Consider the following 27,875-nt stretch of genomic DNA (forward strand, 5'->3'; position numbering starts at 1 on the left):
GGCCGTCTGCGTCCGTGCGCATAGCATTTAAAATCGCAAAAAATCACACAGGGACCGGCAGGATTTGATCCTGCGTCTGGTAGACCAGATGAAGTTGTGTCAGTCATCTTACCCATCGGGCTACGACCTGAGTTAGTACCGGAGAGTCAAACGGCTTACTCCCTCGCCTGTAACGGCACAGAGTACCTTAGGGCCTCCCAATGTCTGTCCGCGTGCATCCGTGCGCACACCACCATCAAGCGAAAATCCAGCGAAGTTCGATTTGAGACGCGAGTTGCGGTTCCATTTAGAGAATAATCAAGGTGCAACTCACGGCTCAAATCAATAGACGGTCGGGGCGCAAATCGAATGTCACTACGGGCGCAACTTCGATGTCATTTCGATTCTCCGTATTCCGCAAACTCACCATCATCCACGAAATGGAGATGCTGCCTTTTTTTATTGTTACTAGATGTCTTGTTACAATATCTTTCGCAACCAACGGAAGGTTTGCAGTGAAAGCCGCATTTGTTCGTGTCATGCCAATTTGATATCTTTTGCAGGATAGCTTTCGCTGGGGCGGCGTTTGTTGTGTTCTTCTTTGTCTTGGTCGGAGTGGCCGCCGTGTCTCTAATAGTCTGGTACAAAGGCTGCGATCCAGTTCTCAACGGTTCCATCGCGAGATACGACCAGGTATGGCCACTCGTTTTTCAAAAGAGAGCTGACGACAGTTCAAAGTAAAAACAAACTTTCGTTAAGGGGCTCAAAAGCACATTGTTTTATTTCATGTACCTTGAAAGAGCTGCCGTGTTTTCGTGCTGCTGAAACACGTCAGTGGAATGAAGAAACCAGTGGCATCACTTGTTCATTTTAAAGACGGTAGTCTTTCTTGGGCTACTTAAACGCATAAATTTTGGTCTGTTTTTATACGTCTGTCTGTCTGTCTGTCTGTCTGTCTGTCTGTCTGTCTGTCTGTCTGTCTGTCTGTCTGTCTGTCTGTCTGTCTGTCTGTCTGTCTGTCTGTCTGTCTGTCTGTCTGTCTGTCTGTCTGTCTGTCTGTCTGTGGCTCCATTCAGCCACCCGGCCATAGTGAAACCGAATCCGCGCAATAGTATTATTTACCTACACCTAAAGCTAAACGCTAAGTCCGGTGTTAATGTTCACACTTGTCAAGATTGTTGAACAAGAGCAAGACATTACGCAAATATAAGGCAGAAAATAAATACATGAGTGATATTTTCTGTGTTCCTTTATTTAAAAAAAATGGCTCCAATACATGCTCTGAAGGTGGTGGGAAACCAAAGCCTTAAACGACACCTACAACAGTTCTTCATGCGACGTCACTTGAATTCACGCACGTGGCTCTACAAAGAGCTAAACCAGAGATTCTGCAAGCCGTTACGTGGTATTCGCGGGGGCGGCGTCCCGAACGCCGCAGCGTTGGCCACGGCGCGGCTAGGGCCGCCACTGTAGCCCGGGTGTGCGTCCACACAAAGAAAAGAACACGGAGAGGAGCGTCTTTCGAAGGGTGTGACAGCGGAACCTAGGCATCCTGATGTATTAGCTGGGGGTCCACCACTGCGGGACACAAGCGCAGACATCGAAACAATTACGCATGCGAGCGTAGTGATGCCCATTTACACCGATTTAAACTAGTAAGTTTAGTAAGCTTGAGAACAGCGACAAAGCTGGGGGAACTTTCATAATCGCTCTTTATCGGAACCAGTTGCTCCTTTCCCCTATCGTAATACATATTAAAATACAACCGAATTGGTTTTCCCCAATTTAGAAAACGGAGTACCATTCCTGGCAAGCAGTGCGGAAAAGGTAGCGCATCTATAGCGGCCAGATGTCTGTATGTGGTTTTTACAATTTGTTTTCCCGGCCTGCAAACCAATTCTTAATGTATCTTTGCCGTACAACGACTTAATTCTGTCGGATCCGGGTTACCCAGGAGGTGCTGTCGAACAAGTTAATCAAGCCGTGCGGAGGAAATGCGAAATAGACGCGAAGCTGCGCCAAAACAGGCCCAAAACAACCGTAGCTAAAGCAGATGACAAAGCCGTACCGCTGACGCGCCTGCTGGCGAGCAGGCATCTCCACCCGACGAACGCTGCATAAATTCGCCGCGCTTCTACAGTGTACTCCGTCAGTGAAACCCTCAGCCTTCCCCCTCCCTCCCCCGCCGCCTCTGCGGCGTTGGGAGTTTATTGTCCCGCACATCACGAAAAAACCGTTGGATGGTAGAGGTAGAAAGCATCGCTTTAAAAATTCACTGATGTTTGGTTTTTGTGATAGCCAATAGAATACTACATCAAGTGCAGAAAACCGTCGCCTGCTTTTGCCCACGCTACCTGACGGCTTTTGAAAAATCAAACGTCAACAGCAACGAAAGATTCCACTGGATAGGTTACACGTTCCGCTAGAACGCTCGTGGAGTAGGGCAACGTGTTTCTATAAAAGTTGTAGCAGAGTGCCTCGATTCATGCGTGCCTGCGTCGAACGGCAGCGCTGGCATTGGAGGAATCCTACTTGGAGCAGAGGAACGCGGTTAATTTAAATTGACTTGAGCAAACCTCTAGCGTGCTATCTTGGGGGAAACGAGACGGGAGAGGAACAGCGTGAGAGTTGAGCGGAAAAGAGAAGGGAGGAATTTACTTGCCCAAGGCGCCAGTCGACTGTCGCCTTCCGTCGATATTTCCAATGAAACAAGCAGATACGCGGCCAATTTTTTGAGGGGCTTGAACAAGCGCAGGATTTGTGTGCAGTCTTTTAGAAAGTTGATTGTTTAGGAGGTTTAACACGCTGACGCTACACAGGCGATGAGGTGCGCCATAGCGCAGGGCTCCGGATTAATTTTCCCCACCTGGAGATCCTTAACGTTCTCCGAAATCTCGAATACATGCGTGTTTTCACTTTTGCTTTCCATCAGAAAAGCTGCCGCCGCGGCCGGGAATCGAATTCGCGTCCTTGGTCTGAGCACCACGACGCCATAGCCACCGAGCCTGTGCGGTGGGTAGACTGAAGTTTGTACCCTGCAGGACAACGCGAAGTTTATGTTTAGCCCTTAATTGGGAGATCCGTCTGTGAGGGAGGCCACGGGGTCGGGGTAATGTCATTTATTGCTACCACTAGAACGTGATTTCTTGAAGCATTTCCTTTTCTTTGGAACTTCCAAAATAAGAGTTTTCTTCATTTCGAATGCCAAAATTGACTGGCTTCCCACAGCTAACTACGCACTGTATGCTTCAGATTGTCCCATACTACGTAAAAGAGAGCCTCTCAGACGTGACAATGCTGCGAGGGTTATTCCTGGCTGGGCTGCTTGGAGGGTCGACAAGGTATGTTGAACGAATATGCGCTGTACTATCTAGTAAATACTCTGAACTAGTGTCCTTAGTACTGTATTCTTTATTCTGCAATCAGTAATACACGCGGGCGCATTGGTATAAGCCTTCATTATGCTAAGAATAACAAGCGCGGAGAGCGGGGTTTCGGCAGGTGAGGCAGCGTAGTGCTGGCTAGCAATAAGTCCATTTATTTTGCTCTTATAATTGAAGAGTGTAAGCTAAGTTAGGTGAAGGGACCATTCGTTTTTAACAAAATATTTCCAAGAAATGGCTTGTAATGTGCAGCCAGAGCCAACGGATTACGCTCAAGTTTCTCGTAAAGTACTGTGAGCTCTGTACAATTGTGGAAGTCCATAGGATATTGCTTCTTGCTCTTGTCTTGAAAAGCGCCGCATTCTGCTTAGTTCACAAAACGAACACAAATGTTTAGTAGAGATTAGTTGTATGTAGGGCCTGAACCACTTTTTTCTGAGATTTACTTAATCGACGCTATTCAACACGCTTGTCGAGAAAAGATATCAATCGTTACTGCTTTTTGGTAGCACCGTTGCGCATGAAAACGATTCAAGCAGAACAGCCCGTAACGATTTCAAATAGCTGCCGAAGGTCTTGTAGTTACAAAACCTATAACGGTAGGTAAAAGAGAGAAGAGTGGGAAACAGTATCGAAAGTCGTAGGGGCGCAGTAGTACTCATCAGGCCTCGTGCGAGATTCTCCGCTTAGTAAGCGTAGTAAAAGTATATCTTGACAAGCGCATGTTTAGGAAACCTAAAATAAAACCTGTGGAAGGTGTCCCGAGTGTAGAAAAAAAGTGTGTGTTCTGGTCATACTTAACACACTGTATTGAATTTACAGCGTGCAATTTAAGTAAATTGAACTTCAACTATATAAAGAAACATGCATTCACTGCATGTCGCCTTGAGCTGAGTAACGTTTCATTGAAAGACCGCACCGCAAAAATTTATCCCCAAAAAAGGAACGCAGCAATATGCACTGATTGCACATTTTATTCTTGTGATTACCCTGGGGCAAGCTTTAATAGTATGGAGGGCAATACGGGGAATTAACAGTCTCACGGTAAATTTGTGTTGGCTACATATGGACAGCTCAACTGCCAATATTTTTTTGCTCTTTAAGAGCCAGTAGCTAGCTCTTATTGGTTCTGGTTTTCTACCGCAGCACTGTTTCATCTATCGTCAACTCGCATGCTGCCACATTCTACGTCGACGTCGTAGCACCTTACGTCAGCATGAATGAGCGAACGGCCCTCAACGTGATGCGTCTGCTTGGTATGGTTGATACCATCTCTAAAGATGAATCAATTTCTGGAAAACACAGCCCTAAATGGATAATATACCTGTGTATTTATGCCACTTGTGTTTGTTTTTTTCTTTGTTCTGGAACTACTGCAGTTTTCCATCCCTCAATCTCTCCTTCCGCCCTCCGGTCTTCTATCTTTTCCCCATTTTCTACGCTTTAAGTATTCATCCTCCTCTCCCCTACCACCTCTAGCTACGCCCATGTTTCCCCCTGGCGTGTATTCCCGTCACTCTCGTCTATTTTAAGTTCTTTTTCCCCCACCTACATCGCTTTTCCTCTTCAGCTCCCCTCCTTTATGTCCGATCTGCTCACACTTTCTCCTTCGTCCAATTCTGTTTACCACCTTTTCCTCTCCTTCCTCTCCGTCCTCAACTTTCTTTCTCCCGAATATTTTCCCCTTCCGTATTCCCACTTGTCCCCCCAAACCTCCTCGTTTCCTTCCTTCTTGTTCCGATTCCACCTTCGTCCGACACACTTTTTCACCCTCTTCTCCCATTTGTCCTTCATTCTCTCTAACCCAGTCTTTCTTCCCTTCTCCCCTTCCCCGTCAACGGTACTTTTCCATTCCCCATCTTCCTAATATAATCTCATCACCACAGACAAGACATTTTACTATTTCCCTACTTTTTCCCTCCTTGTCACTACCCTTTTTCAATCGTGCTCCTGATCATCCACCTCACCATTCCGTGACGAATTATCCCTTCGCCATCCCCCTCATTGCACTTTTCTGCATCCTATTCAATGCCTCCCTTTTGTATTCATGTCCCTGTCTGTATCACACTCTTACTCACCAGCAAACAAGGCAAGTCGGAAGCTTTTTACACATCCCAAGCCCACCCTTGCATCCTATGTGGGGATAGGAAGCTCCCGCATTGCTTCAAAGATCATTCTGATTATCTTTTCCATTGCGTCGCCTGAGTTTAAGAGAAGCCATTACTGACTAGCTAACCTTGACGTCCAATCAACACTTTTCAATGCGTCCGTAGATTTTCAGTCACCCTCTGCTTTTCAATTCTATGGAATCAGCAAGCATAATGTGTTTTGTCGTTTTCAGCGTTTGCCAGTGGAACTGTTATGACCATTTTCGCTATTTGTGTACCACTAGTTGGTACAACTGCTACAGTAAGTACAACACTTGGCTATTAATTCTACTGTACAATCATTATTAAATACTAAATACTCATCTAAATGCGCAGGAACTTATGGAAATTGACGTATAATAGTAGAATCTCGTTAAACCGTACCCGCATAAGCCGTGGTTTTTCTTAATACGTAGTTATGCCGAATACCCGACTCGGTTTCCTTTTAACCTAAAGCATTTAAAAAACACCACCGGTTAGTACGAACTTTCTTCGCGTCCTCTTCAGGTATGGCTTAACGAGGTTTCTCTGAATAGAAATAACTTACGTGTACCTCCGTCCCCGAAGAGGCATTCTTCAAAATGGCATGAAGCCCACCAGCTGGTGGATATTTTGTGGGCTTTTTCAAAGGTGGAAAAAAACAGCAGATGAAAGAATATCAACATATAACACTACAGGTACTGATGCATTTCATACTAATAACGATTACTCTCGTTTTGCCAAAGAGTTAATTTTAAATTATAGCTTCCGCTAAGTGCCGATATCCTCATGGTTAATTTCTAGCTTGTTTTTTTTTCAAGTTGTTCCTTCACCGCAATGTTTGCTTATAAATTGACTAACTTGAATTTTTTTACACTTTCAGTTCTGTTTACAATGTGTCAGTAAACGGAAAGCAATGGATGTTTGAGTATTTGCACGTAGACGTTACCAACGTGCTATAGACGGCTAGATTAGCTTTGGTTTATGCTTGCCTGAGAAGGGAAAAGAAACTTTGCTTAGTGACCCAAGTCCGCGTTCTAGTGGCCGTTTTTGTACCACGGGCTCCGCGTAGGATTGCAGTGTTTTCGCAGATCCGGTGAGCATGTGCACACAAGGGTTCCTGGGCAGCTTGGACGTGCACCGTCGCCGGGGGGGGGGGGGGGGGGGGGCGCAGCCAGGGCTCGCGGGATGTGGCCGAGGCGAGGGATGGGGAAAAAAGAATGGGGCTGTATTCACAATAAGAGGGGGAGGTGGATGGGTAGGAAGAACCGATGGGGCAAGACAGTTGACCAGGATAGGTGTAGATGCGCTAAAGAATGTGATGGTAGGGGGCGAAGGTGGTTGCGCCCGAAGAATGAGGTACGAAGACAGAGGAGTGAAGCGGGGAGTTAAGGTCAATATATTGTACGTGAAGGGCGCTCGAAATGCAAGCGGGAGCTGCACGAAGTGCGGTTCTGATCCCGAAACGTCAGAGGCTAGTACAATATTTGCCAGGGCACAGGAGCACCCGCAAGAGGTACTCGGGTTTACGGGTTTCCACGGGCATTGCCTTCCGCGCCAGCTTGGACAGGAGCCTATACCAGCGTGAAATGCTGATAAGAATCGGCATATCTCTCCGTAGCGCGGTCATGTATGGGTGGGTGGCACGGTGAACGAAATGACAGAGGTATGTGTGGCAGCCGGAGGTACGTTGGCTGACAGTACTGGTAGCAATGGTAAAAGCAGAGTGCTCTATCACGAGGACAATGCCGTATTCTTTAAGCAAAGTTGAATCAGGTAAGAACCGAAAAGAAACCGAGGCATAGTCCGGAGCACGGTGTAAGATATCTTACACCGTGGTCCGGAGAGGGGGCTGGCAGAATGAAGCGGGGCCTGTTCGGTCAGAGGGGTTGTAGCTGGTGTCAGTAATGCAAAGAAGAACCATGATCAAGTAGCCAATCCACTAATTTGGAGGTGCCGAACGTGTAAAGCCGCGGAGGGCGTGTCTTGGTCCGCATTGTGGAGCAGAGGAACGACGCGCAAATTTAAGAAAACTGGTACAAAGAGGGTGTTCACATTGTATGGGGGGGGGGGGGGGGGGAGGAGGGTTGATGGAATAGAGAAGTTTAGCGTTTAGCGGAAGAAGCCTGAAGACTCCTCTGCTAAACACTATAGGAACACCGTGTCTGTCTTTGCCCATTTAGTCTTCATTTTCCCTTGCACTGCTGCCATCATGAAGTCTGCTGGTGTTCGAGTTGGGCTTGACGATGCCACGCGATGTGCTTTCCGTGTTTTTAAAGCGAAAGCTTTCTTAATGGGGCCGACGGCGTCCTGTAAAAAGCACTAATGCATTTCCTCATAAGCGGGGTTGTCGACCGAAAGCTCTGATAAGATTTCTGGACACACGGCGCATGCACGAACCCGGGCTTCCATGGTGTCAAAACGGTTACTTGAAAATCGTGAAAAACGAACGGTTCTAGATAAAACAATACACACATCGATCACGAAGAAAGAGTATAATACTACACCGTTACATCACAAGCCACTTATTGGTATACGTTTTGTTCGTTCGTAGATGCGTTTACTCAGTGCGGGAGAGATCCTTGCATGGGTTCGCTCTTTGCTCACGATTGGGGTCTTTGAAAGGTTGATGATCTATTGGACGCCCTTTCAACGAATGTTGGACGCACTTTAGCGAACTTTTGAAGCGAAGGTTTTGGCGAACTTTTGACGCAATTTTGATGTGTGAAAGCTTTCACGCTCAACTTCCTTTAAAAAGGGACGGTGAAGATTTCAGTCAATCCCAAGTTCTATAAGATCAGCGCTGGGAACGCAGGCAGGTACTCCTAGGGGGATCTGATGAAGGGTATACGGAGAGAGGCCGCGAGTGTCAAGAGCTCGGCTTGTTTCCTCTCGGATTTTTTAGATGTCTACGTACCTTTTAGGTAGAAGCCGTTGGGTTAAAACGCAGTTACTTCGCACTAAATACGCAGGCTGTCCTTCTATTTTTAGCTAGGCACACTTACTTGTTTCAACAGAACACTAACGATAAATGGCCTCGATTTACTGTGTAATCGCCAGGCGTCTAATATGGCCTATTCTAATCTGTTCATCCCTGCCATAATCAAGACTGAACTTCTACTCCAGACAGGTACAACGTCACAAAAAGGAGGCATTTCCTGTAAGTGTTGGCTTACGTAGTGTTCCCAGGGCCCTCTGTCACATCGTTATTTAGCAATTTCACTACACCCATCTGAACACGCGGTAAAAGGTCGCTACCTCATAAAAACATATTTCTGTGTAGACGGACTATTATGGAGCGCCAAAAACATGTTGGTACAACCACAGTTTAACAATAAATTATTTTCAAAAAATGTTCATGTTTCTTTATGTTCGGTGTGCTAATTTTTTAACCCTTCTTATCGACGCGGAATATTGTGTCGTTTGCGCAGCTCTTCGTGGCCCTTTACGGTGCCGCCTCTGGTCCATTCGCAGCCCTGGTTCTTCTTGCCCTCTCTTCACCATGGGTCAACTCAAAGGTACCCTTTTTACTGCAAAGCAGTATATGTCTCACCCCCCATTTCCGGTGTCACTGATTTACTCGGTGTCGCTCCGGGGCTACTCCTCACCACTGCTGACACCCCTTCCACAACTATTTTCCCCCTCGCCTCCATCGATGCCCCTTTGGCAAGTTGCGTAGTAGGCAGATAACGGCGGTATGCGGTTATCAGATGATTGCGGAAAATAAACAGAAGCACGGATAGGCGCAAAAAATGCGCTCACGATTACTACACTCCCTAATATGAAATTTGTACGCACCGCCAGCTGCCTTCTTCTCGGTCACGGCGCATTTCTGCTGCGTCTCAGGAAGTGTTCGCGTAGTCAGCGAACGTACGGCGGCGTGCGCTACTCTGCTGCCACCTCGCAGTGCGCCGCCGACGCGGCCGGCCAGCATGTTGGAAATCGAGTTTGAACCTCCCGCGCAAATTTCGCGTGGTTCGGATTAGCCCCGCACAAAGGAGCAGCGAGCATGTTTGCATATCGTATTTGAACCTCCCGCCCAAACGTCACGTGGTTTGGATTAGCGGAGAATGGAGCAGTGTCTGGGGTAATTGTCAGGGGGAGGGCACTGCTTAGTGGCGACACATGAAACATGTGCGAGGGAAAGGCAGTGAAAGAGATGACGCCATAGCCGCACGTGTCGTACTCCACTTTACCCTTCGCTAGACGATCTTCTCCGTTTTCTTTCTTTTTTTCGTCGCAGCTGCGTTCACTCAGTCGGTTACGCGGACATAAACTGACGCCACCCTCCCGAAGCCAGGTAACGGCTGCCAAAGGGCTTTCCCCCTAAAACGACCAAAAGCCGGCGTCACCGTTTCCACTCAAATTCACTTTGCCAAGTAGCTGTGGATCCATCCCGGTAGAAGAGAAACTTCCCCAGTTGGAAGGCCGGCTTACGCCCATATTTATTTTTCACCTTGGAAGGCCTTCCAATCGGCATTTTCGCCGGTGTCTTTCGCGCCTAAGTATGCGCCATCACCGGTTGCCGGTTTATGCGTGCGCGGTTTGCGGGCTTCCAGCCGCTACCGATGAAATGCCGCATGTGGTGGTATTTAGATGTCTAAAATACATGGCTCAATGCGGTTAGTCAGCTGTCTTCCTCAATCGAATGGTTCGGGTGTGGGTTGATGTGGTACACAGACATCTTACACACACAGTAAGATGCATACGAGGGGGAAGGGAAACGGACAGCCACATGTTTGTACGCGAGAATAGAGCTCAAGGGCTTCTAGGTATTGAAGCGTAAAAGGACGGATGCATGCTGTTCGTTTGAAGGAAGTAGAGCAAGAATCGAAGCGTTGGCCCTAGCACAAACGCGAATGGGTGCAAAAACAACTGAACGCTTCTGGCACCACCGTTACCGCCTCAAGTTCAGCACGCGGAGTAGCGGCGAATCCTTCCCGGATGAACAGCAATTTGACCGCTTGGAACGCCGGCGTGAGCCATTATCACTTCTTCAAAGGGCTTTTATTGAATATTTTCGATGGCGTCTGTCACTTCTAAGAACGCGCACAAGACCGGTTGTCTGGTTATGCCTGCTCACGTTTGTAGTGGACAATAGTGGGAGGGAGGAGCGGAGGCGTGCACGCGCAGCTATAGGTTTCATGCCCCTACTGATGGATGGCATGTCCGTTGTGCTGGTGAGAGATTTAAACATGAACGTTAAACGGCCCGATGGGACCTGTCCGGAATCCTTAGTGGTAGTGCGGATAGGGTTTGTGTGTTGGTGGGCTATCTTCAGATTACCGACGCCAAAACTGTATCGTGGTTTACGGACGTAAAAAAATTCCATGTCACGCCGTTCAGTTGTCTGAGACGTGAAAGGACTTCATTCTTTAAAGTTATTACGACAGTTGCGGCAACAGTCTGAACCCGGCCTAGACAAACAGTAAGATGCTTACGACGCGAGAGAGACTCAGGCAGTTGCATGTTTATCTGCAAGAACCAAGCTTGGATCCTTCTGAGGTTCATTCAGCTAATTGGCTAAGAAATATGCTCCATCGCGAATTCGATAAACGTGTTTGCGATAAACAGTCCAAACCTTGGACTGCGTCCAGCTTTGCAGGTCCTCCTTCTTTACAGAGTGGAAAGGCACTAATTTTTTTGAGCAAAGTCTTTGCCACAGCGATGACGACAGTGCCAAGAAAACTGGCCGAGTGAACCCTGCGAGTTTGACTAATAAAACTTTCCTGCATCCTGTGAGCACACGATTTTTGCAAAGCAGATCCTAGAGTGAGTGAAGCGATTCCCTTTTCACTGTTTTTCAATGCGCCGATTGATAGGGCAGTAGTTCATTTTGAACGCTTGGATTGTACAACCATCAAACTTGATCTTCAGGAAACCTCATGGTAATGTCTAATAGCTACAGTTCATTGACAACAGGTACTTCGTGGGTGAAAGCTAGGCCTTGCCATGTAGATTAAAAAGCTCTAAAATGTTTCCTACCGAGGCAAGGTGCGTTTCCTCGGTTAGTTTCTTTAAAATCACTAAAAAGTCATGAACACGCTTAAGAACGGCAACAAAAACATTAGAATAAAGGGCATCATTAAAGGTTCAGTCTAGACTGCTCAAAAGATATTGCACAGAATCGGCGCGACGCAGGACCCGATACAAATGCCATGACGTTGTAGGTAATGCTTTCCTTCAAAGGAGATAAAAGTCGAATGAATATAAAGCTCGAGCAGCACGATACCCGCCGCGGTGGCTCAGTGGCTAAGGCGTTGCGTTGCTGAGCACGAGGACGCGGGTTCGATTCCCGGAAGCGGCGGCCGCTTTTCTCATGAAGACGAAAAGCACAAACGCCCGTACATTCGAGATTTCGGCGAACGTTAAAGATCCCCAGGTGGTCACAATTAATCCGGAACCCTCCACTACGGCGCGTCTCATCGCATACATTCCATTGACGCGTTAAACCCTACAATCAATCATTCCAGCAGTACGATGAAGTTTGCAACCGACATGCCAGTAGAATTCTGAAATTGCACTGCTCCATTCTCATCGATGCAAGAGTGGAGAGAAGGGAGCAAATTTTCATGCCGTATAGAGTAGCATATGTCTGTCACGTCAACAGAAAAGCGAAAGCCAACTGGGTCGTTATCCTTCGGCACCTGTAAGGCATCCAAACTGTTTCTAATCGCAAAACGGTCATCAATGTGCAGACAGTGTAAGTCTTTCTGGAGAAACCGGATCATTTCTTGCTGCAAGGACCCTCTTTAACTGACAATAGCCCTGAATGGTGTCCACAATCTGTGAGTACTTCCGAAAAAAACACATTTAGTGTGTTGTCCTTGCTTGCTTTCACGGCTTTCTTGAGATGCTGCAGACTAAAATTTTCGCACATCACATAAGATCTTTGTTTCACTCCAAAAGGCTTCATTTCTCGCTGGGCAAAGCTCTTCGGGATCGCGGCTAGGGCTCTTTCGTTGAATTCGCCAGATGGCACCACAGCAAAGAACTATTCTTTATCGGACTGCAAAAGGCGCAAGTCGTTTTCTCAAAAGAAGGAAACCAAATGCGCGTTGAAATTCCAGGCGTTCCGTGGGAGTTTCTCGACGGTCTTTGCTAAGCAGTGCTCCTCGTCCTAGATAAATCATTCGCGATTTTCGGTGGCGGTTTTAAGTGCGAATGCACTTTATAAGCGACCCTGAATTCTGGCAACCGCCGTCCGTCCACATAGCAACAGCTGCGGGTGCGCGCGCTCCTCGTCTTCCTTGGCAACGGGGGGAGATGGGCGCCGCTGCCTGGCCGCTGACATGGCACATACCCACGTGGGGGATTGGCCAGGAATCTCCTCGTCTTCCTTGGCAACGGGGGGAGATGGGCGCGCGCTGCCTGGCCGCTGACATGGCACATACCCACGTGGGGGATTGGCCAGGAATCGGGCGTGAGAAGGGCTAATGCACCCGCTTAAAGGAGTACTGACACGAAATTTCAAAGCTGAGATCCGCTCTAGCAATCAAGTACAACGACAACACAAATAGGTGTCTGTGCATGGCACATACCCACGTGGGGGATTGGCCAGGAATAGGGCGTGAGAAGGGCTAATGCACCCGCTTAAAGGAGTACTGACACGAAATTTCAAAGCTGAGATCCGCTCTAGCAATCAAGTACAACGACAACACAAATAGGTGTCTGTGAATAAAGGCATCTTTTTTTCTTTGTAGTTGTGTGTGCGTGTGATCTCTCTTTCGCGAACATTACCGAACCGCGCAAATTCAACTTGTGCATTCGCACTTTCACATTCTTCCCCTCAGGGAAATGCGGGGAAATTTTTCTTAGAGATTCGCCTGTTAAAGGCAAGTAGCTCATAAGGCGGTATCTGGGGTTCGTTGCTGTACTTTGAACCTTTAAAATTCTAGTACCTTGGAGACATTATTTCGAAGGCCAATACCCCGAAACACAACCATCTTCCGAGTTTTTGGCTGCCCCACTCCTTCTACATTAAGCAGCTTGGAAAGAGTCACCCTCCATAGCAGTTCGGTTGTCTGCGCCACCGAGCGCCTCAATTATCTGTACTTGTGTTCAGCAACTCCTTGCGGGTACTTGCTAAAGCACAAAACTCGGAGCCAGTCAATATACACCCGTCTATGACGTTGTGAACCTGTGGGTCTCGTTACACAATAAATTATGCCTAAATTTGTTATGCTGAGTTTGGTTAGCGTAAGAAACGTCTTCACAACAATCAAATTCATTCAGGTTTTGACGGTGGGAGAGAGCTAGAGTTTGGTCGGAATGTAATTGTACGCGATGTAAAAATGTAATATTGTTGATTTTAGCCACCCAGGACCCACCAGTGCAATTTAAGAATTAAGCTATACTACCTTCGCACCTCTAAACATGAGCCAAAATCTGGTACGCACGGAGATTTACAGAAGTTGTTGTTAGACGGAAGAGGCCAGCTGTTGGTCATCTCTATCCAGTTGGATGCTGTCAGCCTTCCTCACGCATTGTTAATCAGTGCTGTGTTTGTTATACAATCGCAAAGAAGGTTCATATTGTTTTCTGCCGGTTTGCTTAGCTTGCAGGCGTACAGACGGCGCATAGGCAGTTATAGGGTAAGGATGTTGGCTGTTTATCACGTTCCCACCACTGTCATCGTTATTGGTTCCGATAATTGCCAGTTAAAGATTTTCCACAGGGAGTGTACTTATGATGACGGTAGAAAAACTGAGCTAGCAGACAATGAAACAATCCCAGGATTAGCTTGCAATTATAGATATCCGTTGTGATGATTTAATTATAATTCGTGTCCAGGGAGCACAAAGCTGGAAAAATAAAACATGAAATGATGAAGCCATTTTCCTGACAATATTTGTCATTTTTGTCCGCGTCGTTGGTTTTCTCAACAATATTACGAACAGTGCAGCTGTCATATACGCAGTTTTTTTCGTGGTTCTTCGATGCAGGGTGCAGCTTGGGCCAGTCTACTGGTGTGCGGGCTGCAGTTGTGGCATGCTATAGGAAGGAGCAGTTCCTCACTACCACCCCTACCTGTGCTTACTGGGAAGCTCGATCGCTGCCCAAGCATGGCAAACGCCTCTGACGAGTTTGGCGCCGCTGCCACAACTGTGAGCTCATTGCTGCACCAAAGGTTCGTCTGTCACTGCGCCTTAAATAAGCTACGCTCCAACAGAGAAATGATTCATGGAAATTATGTATTTTCAAGCTGCAGTAATCACGCTGTATGAAACTCAAAGGTTTATTTATCAGTATTCCTTAAAGAAGGTACGGTGCATCGGAAAAACCATTCCTTTAAAATATTGATTTTTAAACCGCATTATGGACGCTGTCAGGGGCACAAAGGTATTGGTCATTGTATGCTTCCAGTTTAGTTCTGGTTGGTTTTTCACAGGTTGAAAGTATTTCAATTGATGAATTGATCATGATAACGCGCCAAAAACAGGAACAAGAGGATGTCTGATGCTTGCTGTAGCAGATATAAATGTTTTTGGGATGATGTTATAAACGGAGTACTTTCTGACGGCTATCCGTCAATAAAACTGTTCTAAATGGCTGCCATGCTCAAACGCAGATTTGTGGCTTCAAGTATCATAACTGAAGAGCAGTAGTTGATCAAATATCATAAAAATGAACTGGAGTAACGATGAGCTACCACTACAAAAATTTAGCTCTTATGTACGACATTACTGTGCGAAGGTAGACGAAGAGTGAGACGAGAAAACGAGACAATTGTGTCCTCTCTTGGTTTTCGCGAACCTTCGCACTGGGTTATGTTCCACAGCTGATTACCAACTTGCTAGGTAACATGCTGTTACCTGTGATACTATACAATTTTAGCACACTATTGAGTTCCTAACACTCGAAGCGGATCAAAGAGTGAAATGTTAACCCACAACCGTGGCTCCATGGCTGGTGTGCAATTTCAGCTATGGATTTTTATATACATGTCGTTAATGGCTGGTGGAGAATAGTACCGGAGGTCGCGTTCTCATATAATAGACATTGTCTGACGTGGAAAGTCTGGTTTCAGTGCATCAGTACTGATCACGTAAAAAATCGGTTTGAAAGTATTGCATTTGTGATTTTGAGCAATATGCATGTTATCTCTATGATTGTGATGACAGGGGTGATGCCTTTAGCGTTGACGTGGGCCTAACACCGTACCGATGTGAGCGCCATGTCGGCCCTATTTCACTGGCTGCTTGCTTACAGTGGTTCACCTCACGACTACTACGTCACCTGGGGCCGGGAACGCGGTTTTAGGTACAAACGCTCGCTTGACTACCCTCGATGCGATACCTATCAAGCTTGGTTCCTCTCTTCATTCGGGGTGCACCCACTGCCAGCAACTCGCTTGTTTGCTCTATGCTAACTTGATTGTGCGTTTACTCCTCTTGCTTCATCGCTGGATTGCTGGTTGGATGGCCTGGCCGAAAGCTTTAATACCGCATTCCATGCACTGACGAATTTCTCGTGCCAATATAATATACCGCTGCTTTGTTTAGTCGAATGCGACTGCATCGTTGCCGATATTTTTGGAGATACATTGACTGAAATGGAGGGAGGGCAATGATATCAAGAAACTGTCTGTATTCAATGTATATATGCTCGTGTATTCATAGAACGACGGTCGTGAAATCCAAAATTATAAGGCGTAGCGAACTTAAGCTGACACGGGTACATTTGTTAGCCTGATAGCGTTACTATCCACGTGCGGCCGTGATGTGTGTTTAATTATTACAACCCATCCCTTTTTGTATCCCGCAGTCCAGAATACGTATTTCCGCTCTACCGGTTGTCCTTTTTCTGGAGCTGCTTTTTCGGAGCTATATTGACAATTGTCCTGGCCACCATTTTCAGTCTTGCAAGTGGTGAGTTAACGTCTTTGTGCAGCGGATTTGTTAACCGAGGAGCGAAGTTTTTTTATTGTGCCTACTTCTGCAATGTGTCGGGAAGAAAATTTCTGGTATCATATTCTTTGTTGAGTAAACTATAAACAGCATGCGAATATCCGAGCTGTGATCTCTCTTTTTTACAAGGACAAGAGCAGTGTGCGCTTTTTCCATCCATGTATGGTGTTTGTAACAAAATTGAAATATTGATTGCAATAACTTTTAGCAGACGGTTTTGAGGGGTTAGACCACGTTTATCCAAATGCAAAAGCTCTAGGTGCACATGGCAACCCACAATTGTTAGTTCAAAGGTACTTACCCACGAGAAATTGCCGCAAATGGGCTTCACCACGACGCTCCAGAGCGACCAGTCAGAGTGACTTGGGGTCAATGACGAGGCCCATCATGCAATTCGAGTGAAAAATAGAATTTGCGCTGGGACAACAGCGCAATGCGTGTATGTACGCTGTTGTCCTAGCGCATATTGCAATGTTTTACTTGTGCTGTCATGCATCTAGCTGCTCAGTAACGACATGCATATGGGAATATTTGGATTTAACCACGTGTTGCGACAAATTTCTTTCGAACACACATTAAACGCTCCAGAGGGATTATAGTGGCTTCCTACAGCTACTAGATGACTTCGTACATAGAAAGCAAGTACAAAAATGCTGCCATAACAAGTTTATTCAGTAGAACTTTCCGCTATTTTCACATTAGTTGCCTAGTTCAGTCTACAAATCTAGCCTTTCTTCACATATTCAAAGTCATGTGCAATGCTTCTACGCAGTAAATTAGTACGGATCTAGGAGTTAAAAAATCACTGCACGATGTTACCATTGCTCAACGTTGACTACGCTGGAAGTATTAAGAAATGCTGAAGCTTCACCTTTAGGCGTGGAACGCGGTAGCGGTATCGTATTCAGTGCAGACGGAAACTCTACAGCGCCCGGCGCGATATATAAGGCAGCGCATCCATCACACGTGTTCAAAAGCCAGCGCGTGCTAAGGAGCCTTTCACCCCAGCGTTGACGGCTTCTTACCCCGTAGCGGCGCGTGCGAGCGGTAAATATTTGTGCTCTTGTTCGCATGGTTCTTGTTGCGGAGCAACTTACGAAAGGAATTTTCACTCACACCAAATTTTCCACCAACATCGCCCGATTGCCTGCGATACGGGGAACCTGACGCTACGTTTTGATGTACCTAATATTCATACAGTGGATTTCTCTCCTATACCGGTAGATTGCCGCGCCTTGCTCATACTTCCTTCGAGGACGTAGATAATTAGGGGTAACATAAGCCACATGTGGTCAGAGTTGGCGCAAACATAAACCTGCCTTTGTGCCCGGGTACGCTGGCATTACTGAAGAAATTAACATTTTTCAAATCGTTAGTTCCGGAAACTGGCGAGGTTCTTCTCGGCATCTATACTAATTAATAACAGTAACATTTCCCGGTTATACAGTCAAAGTAAGGTTTCTTTTTTTCTCTCGCGGGTACAAATGCTTTCTTGTGGACATCTATTTACCAGGTATCCATTACCAACGCAAGAGCACCCCGCCCAGAATAACAGAAAACAAAGTATTTACCCCTTATGTTGCAGAACACTGATATAAAAGTGAATCAACAAAGTGAAAACAACTTTTTCATGATGTAGGTCTAAACGCAATAGCATTATAGACAATTACAACTGTGCGTTAAGCACGTTTGGCTTACGGAGAAAATATAAAAGTTAACCGTGTCAGTAGAGATTGTGGATGTTCGTTTCCCCGAAGTCCGATGTCGATCAGGAACCCAATTGCCCGGGTTTCGGTTGATTTGGCAGAAGGCTCGCAGGGTGATGGTGTTGAAGTTGTCGGAGATAGTGACCGAATTGATGAACTCGAGGCGTTTGGATTTGATGAAGGAGAACGAAGATTTCTATACAACTATTTACATTTATATGAATGAGTACATGAAGAATAAAAACGGAAAAACTTCAAAGTTCAGCTACACGCTAGCTCCAAGAGTGCACAAGTCACTCGAGCTTTCCAATTCCGTCTAACTCTCCTATGCTCCGAGCGTGCGCAAACCGCTCGAGCGACGAAGGGGACTCTGGTCCCGCCGCAGGAGCCGTCTAGTTGTCCGGTACACAGCTGTACCCTAAACTTCCGACGCGATCCTCCAGTCTACTTCTCGCTTAGGGGACTCACAAATCACAACCTAGCTTCAGCTGTCGAGACTTCTTGTCTCGCCAGGAGCTGTCTAGCTGAGAACTCAGGCAAGAACGATTTCTAACAGCCAAGTTCGGCCTTATAGCACCTCGGTATTACCCTTCGGGAACGCCCCTGTAGCATTCGTACACGCGTTATGGAGGGCCCAAATTCACGTAGACAGCTGTCACTCAGCCTTCTGCGGAATATTAAATAAGGCGCCACCACTTTCGGGTCAAAAGTCGGCGTGCGTGCGAGCAAGCGCGAGGCGGCGAATACACATGCCTCCGAAAGGGGTGGCTGGAAAGCAGCGGCTACGTCGTTCCGACGGTGGAGCGTAACAATGAGATCTCGCGGAAAAGCCACCGCGCCCCGCGGTCCCCTCCATTGTCCCCTACGTCAACAATAGTGGAAACTTCGCCGGGCCGACTGCGTTCTTATAGGGGATTATTCCTGCGGGGATCTTTCGGCGGGGATCTTTCCTTCACAAGCGTGGCCGGGGCACCTGACCACTGACCTTATGACTGGACCTTGCAGTGATTATTCATACCTATTCGCTAAAGAGACGTGGAAATAAAAAGTGCGTGCATTCGCCAAATGGTGTTAGCACTTTTAAAAGCAACGTGCACTGTTTTTTTTGTACATTATAAAATACCTCAAACTGGCGCTCCTTTTTCTCAAACATTGTCGCCAACAGGACGTCCTTTCAATTCTTGCTCGCTTAAAAAACCGCTGGCCACCTTTGTTTAGAATTGGTTGGTGAATAAATGGTGTTTTGTTTAATGAACAGGTGGTACGAAAGAAGCCGCAGAAAACTCCCAACTCTCCAGCCCGGTGATCATCAACTTCTGGAGACGTTTCACCTTTCTGCGTCGAGTACTTCAAGTGAGTTAACAGCGTGTAGAGGTTTACATGCAACAGAAAGACGTAACAACATGCCCAAACCTGAGGCTGAGGGAGCTTTGCACCCTGAACGTGGAACTATCAGGAGGAGCAGGGATAGGTAGAATGCAACCGCTGTGTTGCGCAACTGCACGTGAGGCGTCTCATCAATATGGAAATCAACATGTCCGTTGCACTTAACTGCAAACATCGAGGCAATCACTTCGCCGTTATATATATATATATATATATATATATATATATATATATATATATATATATATATATATATATATATATATATATATATATATAAGAGAAGAAAAACTTCGAACAAGGTAAAAGCACGATTGTGGCCTACGTTTCAGCAAAGAGAACTTGCTTTCCTTAGGAAAGCAAGTTCCTGAGGAAAGCAAGTTCTCTTTGCTGAAACGTAGGCCACAATCGTGCTTTTACCTTGTTCGAAGTTTTTCTTCTCTTGTGTTCTCTACCATCTTCAAAGTTCTACTACTCCCTATATATATATATATATATATATATTATCGTAGCAATACCTGGTTCTATGTAACTGGAGTGTGTGTTTTTTGTGGGGTATTATTGCCGAAGCTCTTGTGTTTGCGTGTAACTATTGTATTATCTGCTTGATAAGTAGTACTGCCTTATATGCGGCCGGCAAGTATCTACCAACTGGTCGCTGTTTGTGTGTAATTAACGTCATTTTTAAAGATGCACCTATTGAATTTGGTAAATGCCTCGAGGCCACTTATTGCATTGCTGCCTTTGGCCTCTGTGTCCACTTAGACAACGTCTGAGAAAATATGCCGCTGTAAAAATGTGAAACTGTTAACGATGCATTCTGTATCCACGAACTGATGCCCTTCTGCTTTGGTCTCCAATGGGACTGGCGGATGGCGGAGAGTATATATATATATAGGGAGCAGTTGAACTTCTGAAGATGGTAGAGAACACAAGAAAAGAAAACTTTCAACAAGGTAAAAGCACGATTGTTGCCAACGTCTCCGCAAGGAGACTTGCTTTCGTCAGGGCAATCTCTCGCCTGGCTGGCACGCTTTATATAGGGGTGAGAGGGGAGAAGGAAAGAAGGAAGTGAAATTGAGAAAGCGGATTGGTTTGGGAGTATGTCGGGGGAGAGATTGAGGGGCAAAGAAGGTTGTATAGTTTAAGCCGCGAAGTAGGTCACACGGAAGTCACCTGGTGGTTGATATTCGTGGAATTTTTGGAGAGAAAGGATGAGAGGGTGTTTGTTGACCCGACGCGTGGAAAACGGAAAGCTTCTCAGAACCGCCGGAAGCAGACCAGGCGGTGAGAGTGGAGTCCTTATCAGAAACTATCTGCAAGCCTCAGGTGAAAAGAAAAGATAGAGAAGGGGGGGAAATAACTACGTCAAGGAAAAAAGAAGAAAAGAGAAAAAAAAATCAGGGAGGGAAACCACATAAACCCACACACAAAAGAAAAACCAATGACCCGGCAACTGAAATGGCACGTTTCACCCGCGGCAACATTCCTGGAACAGGCCTGTCCTGAAACTCAAAAACTAAAAGATAAAGTTACAGTGACGTACGGGGCACAAGACCACACGGAGTAAAAAAAAAAAGAGAAATAAAAAAAAATAAAATGGAATTCCAAAAGCAAAGGTTGCAGGGATGCGGGCGAGTATTAATCTAGACACTAAGGAATGAAAAAAAAAAGAAATTAGGTGACCAGGTAAGGACCAGAGTGAGCGGTAATAGTCTTTGGATAGGGTATATGCAAGACATTGCCTATTTCGGTACTCCCGGTGAATATCGCAAGGATTCCAAGTTGCCCCTAGACGCATTAATTCCAGTAGGTTCCATGGAGTTGAATTTGTGAATTAAATAGGATTCGCGGTATTTCCTGTCCCTAGGAGACCTGAAGTTTGACAGAAGTATATACAACTTAAGGTCATCAAAATTGTGACCTGGTTGGTTGAAATGCTGCGCTACAGCTATGGAGGATTTGCTAAGAGTATCTGCCCGGTGACCATTAAGACGTAGGCTCATAGGTTGACTCGTTTCGCCTATATACTGTTTGTGGCACATTGAGCATTCCAACAAATACACAATGTTGGATGAAGTGCACGTAAAACTTGAATTAATCTTGTGGACATAATTACTGGCTGTGCTTTTTACAATGCAGTCGGTCTGCAGGTGCCTGCAAGTCTTGCATCTGGGGCGGGAGCAGCTGGCTATGACTGGTTGCTTTGAAGGCCCGGTTTTAGCATGCACTAAAATATCTTTTAGATTCCTGTTTCTCCGGTAGGTAACCCTTGGGGCTTCCAGGAAAGTCTTTCTAAGTCGGTCGTTACTGGCTAAAATGGGGTAGTACTTGCGCAGTATATTGTTTACGTTTGGGAGGGCGTTTGAAAATGTAGTTATTAGGGCAGGCGGCCTGGCGCTTTCGTTTTGTCGCTGTTTGTTGAGCACGTCATCCCTTTTGAGATTAGATGCGCGTTGGTACGCCTGATCGAGCGAGCTTTTGGGGTGGTTCCTGTTAATAAGGGTGGACTTCAGTTCATCTAGGTGATCTACGTAGTCACTGTCATCACTGCATACTCTTCTAAGCCTGGTGGCTTGTCCTACAAAGATCCCTTGCTTGCAGTGTCTCGGGTGATGGCTTTTATAGTCTAGGTATTGCTGCCTGTCAGTTGGTTTTCTAAAAAGCGTGGTTTTAAGTTTACCGTTGTCTAAAATGACGGTAGTATCTAGGAAGTTCACTTCTTTTTCAGAGTACTGGAAGGAGAATTTAATAGTCGGATGCGAAGAATTGAGATAAGATATAAACGGTTCTAGAGTCGCGCGACCGTGTTCCCAAATCATGAAGATGTCGTCTATGTAGCGGAGGTAAACCTGAGGTTTATGTGGAAAAGAGCTTAATAGAGTGGCTTCAAGTTGCCCCATGAAAATGTTGCCATAAGTCGGCGCGAATGCAGTACCCATGCTGGTTCCAAAAACTTGCAAAAAGTAAGAAGAGTCGAATTCAAAATAGTGGAGAGTTAAAACTAGTTTTAACAAAGTAATGTACACTTCTGGCGCATGTTGGTGCGGGTTCTCTGATAGAGCTTTTGAAATAGCTTCAATTCCTTCGACGAAAGGGATGTTTGTATACAATGCGGCAACATATATATATATATATATATATATATATATATATATATCGAACCAGAAATGGGAAATGAGGCGCTCAGTGAATTAAGACAGAATAAGGGTTGGCAGTCAAGAAAACCTCGGAAAGCAAAGGGGGGAATGTGTTAGGTCATAGAAAGAGATGAAGAATTTTTTGAGTCGGAAAGAAAGTGGTGACAAAATGCCCGCCGGGTGGGATCCGAACCCACCACCTACAGAATACCGGTCTGGTGTGATATCGCACCAGACCGGTATTCTGTAGGTCTGGTTCGATGTGTGTGTGTGTGTGTGTGTGTGTGTGTGTGTGTGTGTGTGTGTGTGTGTGTGTGTGTGTGTGTGTGTGTGTGTGTGTGTGTGTGTGCGTGCGTGCGTGCGTGCGTGCGTGCGTGCGTGCGTGTGTGCGTGCGTGCGTGCGTGTGTCTGTCTGTCTGTCTGGGTGTGCGTGCGCGTATGTATGATCCTCCTCCGTAGAGTATTTGTGGTCTACGTATACGCGCGTGGGGGCGCTCAGGAAAGTTGTTTTTGTGCACGCAATTCCCTAAAAGTGGCCGCACTAGCTTTTTCTCGTAAAAAAAATGTTTTTTGCTGTCTTCAGCCGCTTAAAATAATAATTTCGTCTCGCCTATTTTTCAACAGCCTCACCACGAAGAAAAGAAGGGGAACGACGCCGTGAAAAGCTCCTGCAAGTCGTACGAGGCGGAATATGCAGTTCTTGGCATGGAACTCTCTCCCATGAGTGAAGAAAATCCTCCTATAACGAATGGTCACGACAAACTGATATGTCGTGCCTAGCCGGTGGTCCGTTTCATATAATAGAACTTATAAATATGTTTGTTGGTCTACAGTTACAATTTTCTGATGTTTGCTCTTACGTTACCTCCCCAAAAAAGGGGAGATAAAAACTACTGCTGAGGGATACAAAAGTGAACAGCTAGTTGTTTGCGTTCACAAAGAAATCCTATGCCATTCAATTCCAAACGAGGAGGAGAAGGAGGAATAAACATTTAATTGAGGAGTCAAAGAGAAAGAAAGAAAATATACCACATTGAAATCATCATCAGACATTGCATGTCTATAGAAGGAGAATAGCCTGTCCGGAAAATCTTCAACGCTTCCAACCATAATTTACAAATGTCATGGTAAATAAAATATGAAACAAATTTAAGCGCATCAGCGTGTTTTTGAGGGGCTTCACCTTCAATTTGCTTTCTTCCTTCTTTTGGCTTCATGCACTGTACCATCCTCTCCGTGTGCATGAACACTTTCTTATTGTAGTAGTTGTTCGAGAACCTTAATTTGTGCCTGGAGATGTGGGAGTGGTCCCTCATTCCAAGCGACAGTAGAACTACATGCTGTCTCAGCGCGGGAGACCAGAAGTTGGTAGGCATCCGACTATGTGCTGGTAATCAGGTTCTCCCACACCTCAAAACGGGGAATGGGAATGCTTGGGAGGACTGGGTGGTGTCTCCCATCAGCAGCCTCCTCATCGCATCGCCTGCTTTCACACATTCTAGTTTTCTCTCCAACCTTCTCTCTGATTTTTATTTTGATTGCAAGGTTTAAAGCGCCGACGCAACGCAGGCAATGAGGTGCGCGGTATTGGAGGGCTCCGGGTTAATTTTTACCACCTGGGCAATCGAACCCCGTCCTCGTGCTCAGCAGCACAACTTAGCCACTGAGCTACCTCGGCGTGTTCTCTGCCTTTCTCTTTACGTATCTCCATTTCAAAGAAAATGTTTTCGTTAGCTGTTGGCTTCATGTTCGGCTTATTATGAGCGGATTGTTAAGTCCAATCACGTATGATAACATTTTATTTTTTATTGCGCAGCTCATTGCGGACTGCAAACGACAATTATATAAACCCGTCTTTCAGGCACCTAAACTCCACTCCGGCTATAAGGTGGGCATATCGGAGGCCTTCGTAAAAATTTTGACTGCGTGGAGATGTTTAAAGAGACTCTGCAACACTTCCGACTGAAGGAAAGCCGGACAACAGCCGCTACACCACTGTGATGACGTAATTGCAGCGGTCGAAAAACGGCGAGACCAGGAAAGAGAGAAAAATCTTTTAAGCAAATGTCTATGTTATCTGATGGGCATTCGGCAGTAACTTTCGGCTGAGGTGCATAGCGAACCCCTAATCTAAGCAACAGATGTGTTGGTTGACTACGTTCTGCAAGCATTTGAAGGGACCAGAGAACACCTTTTTTAACTTTTTTTGAAATCTTAAGTACTTGCAGAACGTAATCACCCAACACACGCAGAACTTACATTATGGCGTCGCAGAGCACCTCAACCAAAAATTACAGCTCTCTGCCCATAAGACAGCTTGGAAACTCGCCGAAAATATTTTTTCTCGTTTTGCCGGTCCTAGCGTTCTTTGACTATACAAATTATGTCATTAAGGCCATTTAGCGGGTATTGGCCGGTTTTCGTTTAGTTCTAGCAACGAACGCTTTTGATAGCAACTTTACAAATAAAGCCACAAAAGCAAAGCAGAAACGAAAGGCGTATCTGCTGCGACGAGGATATCACGCAGTGCCGCTTCATTGTTGGGGATAACTATAGCTTTCGCAGAGCTTCCAGACGCGATGGAAAGAGTGAAAGAGTTTATTTAAAGTGTTGCAGGGTCCCTTTAGGATTACAAAAAAAAGTAAAAAAAAATTGTTGCAGGACCCCAAAAAAGCCACAAGCTGCAATGAAATTTTCGTCCCCTTATATTCACTGTTTCGCGCTTTAAAAGGTGGTAGGTGCGAAATCTGGCGGTAAAAATATGCCACGCTGCATTGAAAACGAAAATAAAAAAATTGGTCTGTTCATAACCGAAACTGGACAAACAGACCGGTCGGAAGCGACGTTACGTTTAGGAATCGAGTGAGCGCGGCCAGCGGATTCGCCCACGACTGCCTGCGAAAAAACAGCGCGCATTCCACGTGTTTCGAGTCATCCGCTCCTTCAAAAACTGAAAACACCCCCGAAAATTGGTTGGAAATTCCCTACAACCTTTTTGCTTCACTGCGAGTGGCTGAGACGCGCCTATAGTAATCCGGTAAAAGTCGTACAGAGCTGTTACCAAGAACGGTCGCATCAAGACTTGCTCCCATGGCGGTTTCTGGGCGCCTTAGGATATCTGACGATCCTTCCGAGGATTTTTTTTTCATCGACAGCGTCGCGTTAACCATCCCGTGATCTTTTTCGCTTCCGTGCGTTCTGCGAAAAAAAATAGTGCCTTGGCACCCCCTTGCCTTGGCTAGCCCAAGCTGCGGCACGTAATTAGGGACACAAGGGGCAGCGGTGGCCCGATCCAAGTGGGAGAGGTTCAGGCGAGCCCACGCGCAAGCAGGCGTCATGCACGCTCGTTGGCCGCTTCCGTTGCGTCGAGAGGAATTCGGGGAAGACCCCCACGGCGAACATCCATCGGGATTCCACATCCCCTTCGGCCCAAAATTTGGGTCCAGAATAAAAACAAATTACGGGTTTAAGGGGCTTTCGGTGCATGAACATATAAATTTGTTTTTTATCTGGTTTGTATTGCAACGGCGCAGTTTGGTCACATATCTGCCGCTACGGTAGCATGCTTTCGCAGGGAAAAGTCGAGGCGTTGAAGAAGTTTCAAAGTTAACGGATTTAATTTACTCGTAACATTGATGACATTTAGCACATACAAACTTGAAACAATTACACTTATTACATAGATGAGAAAGACAGTCAAAAGATTAAGAGTACTTAGCGGGACATGGCAGGGGGGGGGGGGGGGGGGGGGGGGGGGGGGGGGGGGGGGGGCACGACGACCAGCGGCAGAGTTTCTGAAGTGAGCGCTGGTGCAGGCCCCCCGCCGCGCCCTCAACAACTAGCGGAGCCGCGTTATATTTTAGCTTCAACCGGTCCGGTGGGGGATTGCGCGCGCAAAGGCGCCTCGAACTCGTGATACACGAACCACGTGTTTCCACGTACCGAAGGAACCACCCTTGCGGGCTGGGCGTTCGAAACGGGGTCGCCCCGAGGGGCGCAGCGGGGTTTACGGGACTTCCTCCAAGCGCACACCCCTGAGAAGCCGGGCGCCAGGCCGGGGTGACGCTCGTACCCATTTTTACCGGTGGGTGTCCGGCGGTGGGTTTCGAACCAACCACCTCCCGCAGTCGCGACGGACGCCCGAAACCACTCGGCCACGGCTGCGGTAACAGAAGCCGAGACGATGGCTCGCGCCCCTCAACAGCCGTCTCCCGGTCGGTCAGCGCGCAGACACACACTCCGCATGCGCTTCTTAGAAAAAAAAACGTGGCTAGGTGACCGGAGAGGGATGTTACAAAAGAGAAAAAGCAAACGAACCGGGGGCTTCGCGACAGTATTTTGATTTCTATTTAGACAGGATCTATTCTTAAGGCGGTACCTGTACTCTTATTGTGAATATTTAACGCCTACTTATGAATCCGCATACTTTTCAGGCGATTTCTCCTGTAAATATTTGTTGAGGATGGTTCCTCGATTCCATTTCATTTGCTTGCTTTTCTCGTAAATGCTATTTGAATTGATTATTTAATTACTTTGAGATTCTTTTCAATTTTTTTCTGAGTAGGGAAGTTTCTTTTCACCAAAGTACCGAGTGTGAGCTTGAGAGATACCAATGAGCCGCGATACAACGTCGATCATTTCGGAGACGTTGCTTTGACGTGCATGACGTGCACGCCGACGGACGCCAGACGCGAGCCAGACGCGAGCCAGACGCTGCATGTGGTTGCCGCATTAAATTGTTACAAAACTCAGTGTTTTGTAACTCAATGTAATACACAAAACTATAATTTTTGTTTATTACAAAACCCAGGATCCCTCAAAAACCCGTCTGCACCACCTGCCGTTCTCATGGCAGCAATCAAATACTCTAAAACAATCCATTCGCGGAGTTCAGTCACACTGCGTTACATTAAGCCTGGAAATATAGTTAAGTTAGGCAACAGGGCATTACGCGCTGGAGTAAGGAAACGTTGGATGTGGTGGCGCTTTGGATGTATTGACCGAAATTAGATGTAATGACGCTGCTTTGGACGAAGTTGCTCGATGGATGTAATGGCACGTTGGATCTAATGGCGCGTTGGATGCAGTGGCCAAAATTGTATGTTTCTGCTTGTATGGGCCTAGCCGACGGCTTTTTCCACGGTGTCGGGGAAGGCTTTCCTGCCCTCCTCTGGACCTACGTGGAAAGAAAGAGGAGGAGAGGAGGGAAAAACCCTAATTGATACGTGCGCTGCGGTGGGAAGAC

General features: G+C 46.4%; 1 protein-coding gene across 1 annotated transcript in view; it reads left to right on the forward strand.

The window, feature by feature from the left end:
• LOC144166562 (sodium-coupled monocarboxylate transporter 1-like) overlaps positions 1–23,749 on the forward strand; it is a 38,653-nt gene extending 14,904 nt beyond the window's left edge. The window contains exons 6-14 of the mRNA XM_077696060.1: positions 543–672; positions 3,232–3,320; positions 4,509–4,618; positions 5,704–5,771; positions 8,920–9,006; positions 14,434–14,618; positions 16,256–16,359; positions 19,363–19,457; positions 23,255–23,749. Of these exons, the coding sequence (XP_077552186.1) occupies positions 543–672; positions 3,232–3,320; positions 4,509–4,618; positions 5,704–5,771; positions 8,920–9,006; positions 14,434–14,618; positions 16,256–16,359; positions 19,363–19,457; positions 23,255–23,410 (1,024 nt within the window). The 3' untranslated portion in view covers positions 23,411–23,749. The remainder of the gene's footprint in view (positions 1–542; positions 673–3,231; positions 3,321–4,508; positions 4,619–5,703; positions 5,772–8,919; positions 9,007–14,433; positions 14,619–16,255; positions 16,360–19,362; positions 19,458–23,254) is intronic.
• Positions 23,750–27,875: the final 4,126 nt, after the last annotated feature.

Source organism: Haemaphysalis longicornis, unplaced genomic scaffold (assembly GCF_048455015.1).
Source record: "Haemaphysalis longicornis isolate Haplotype H1 unplaced genomic scaffold, Haemaphysalis longicornis Haplotype H1 scaffold_18, whole genome shotgun sequence".
NCBI classification, from domain to species: Eukaryota; Metazoa; Arthropoda; class Arachnida; order Ixodida; family Ixodidae; genus Haemaphysalis; species Haemaphysalis longicornis.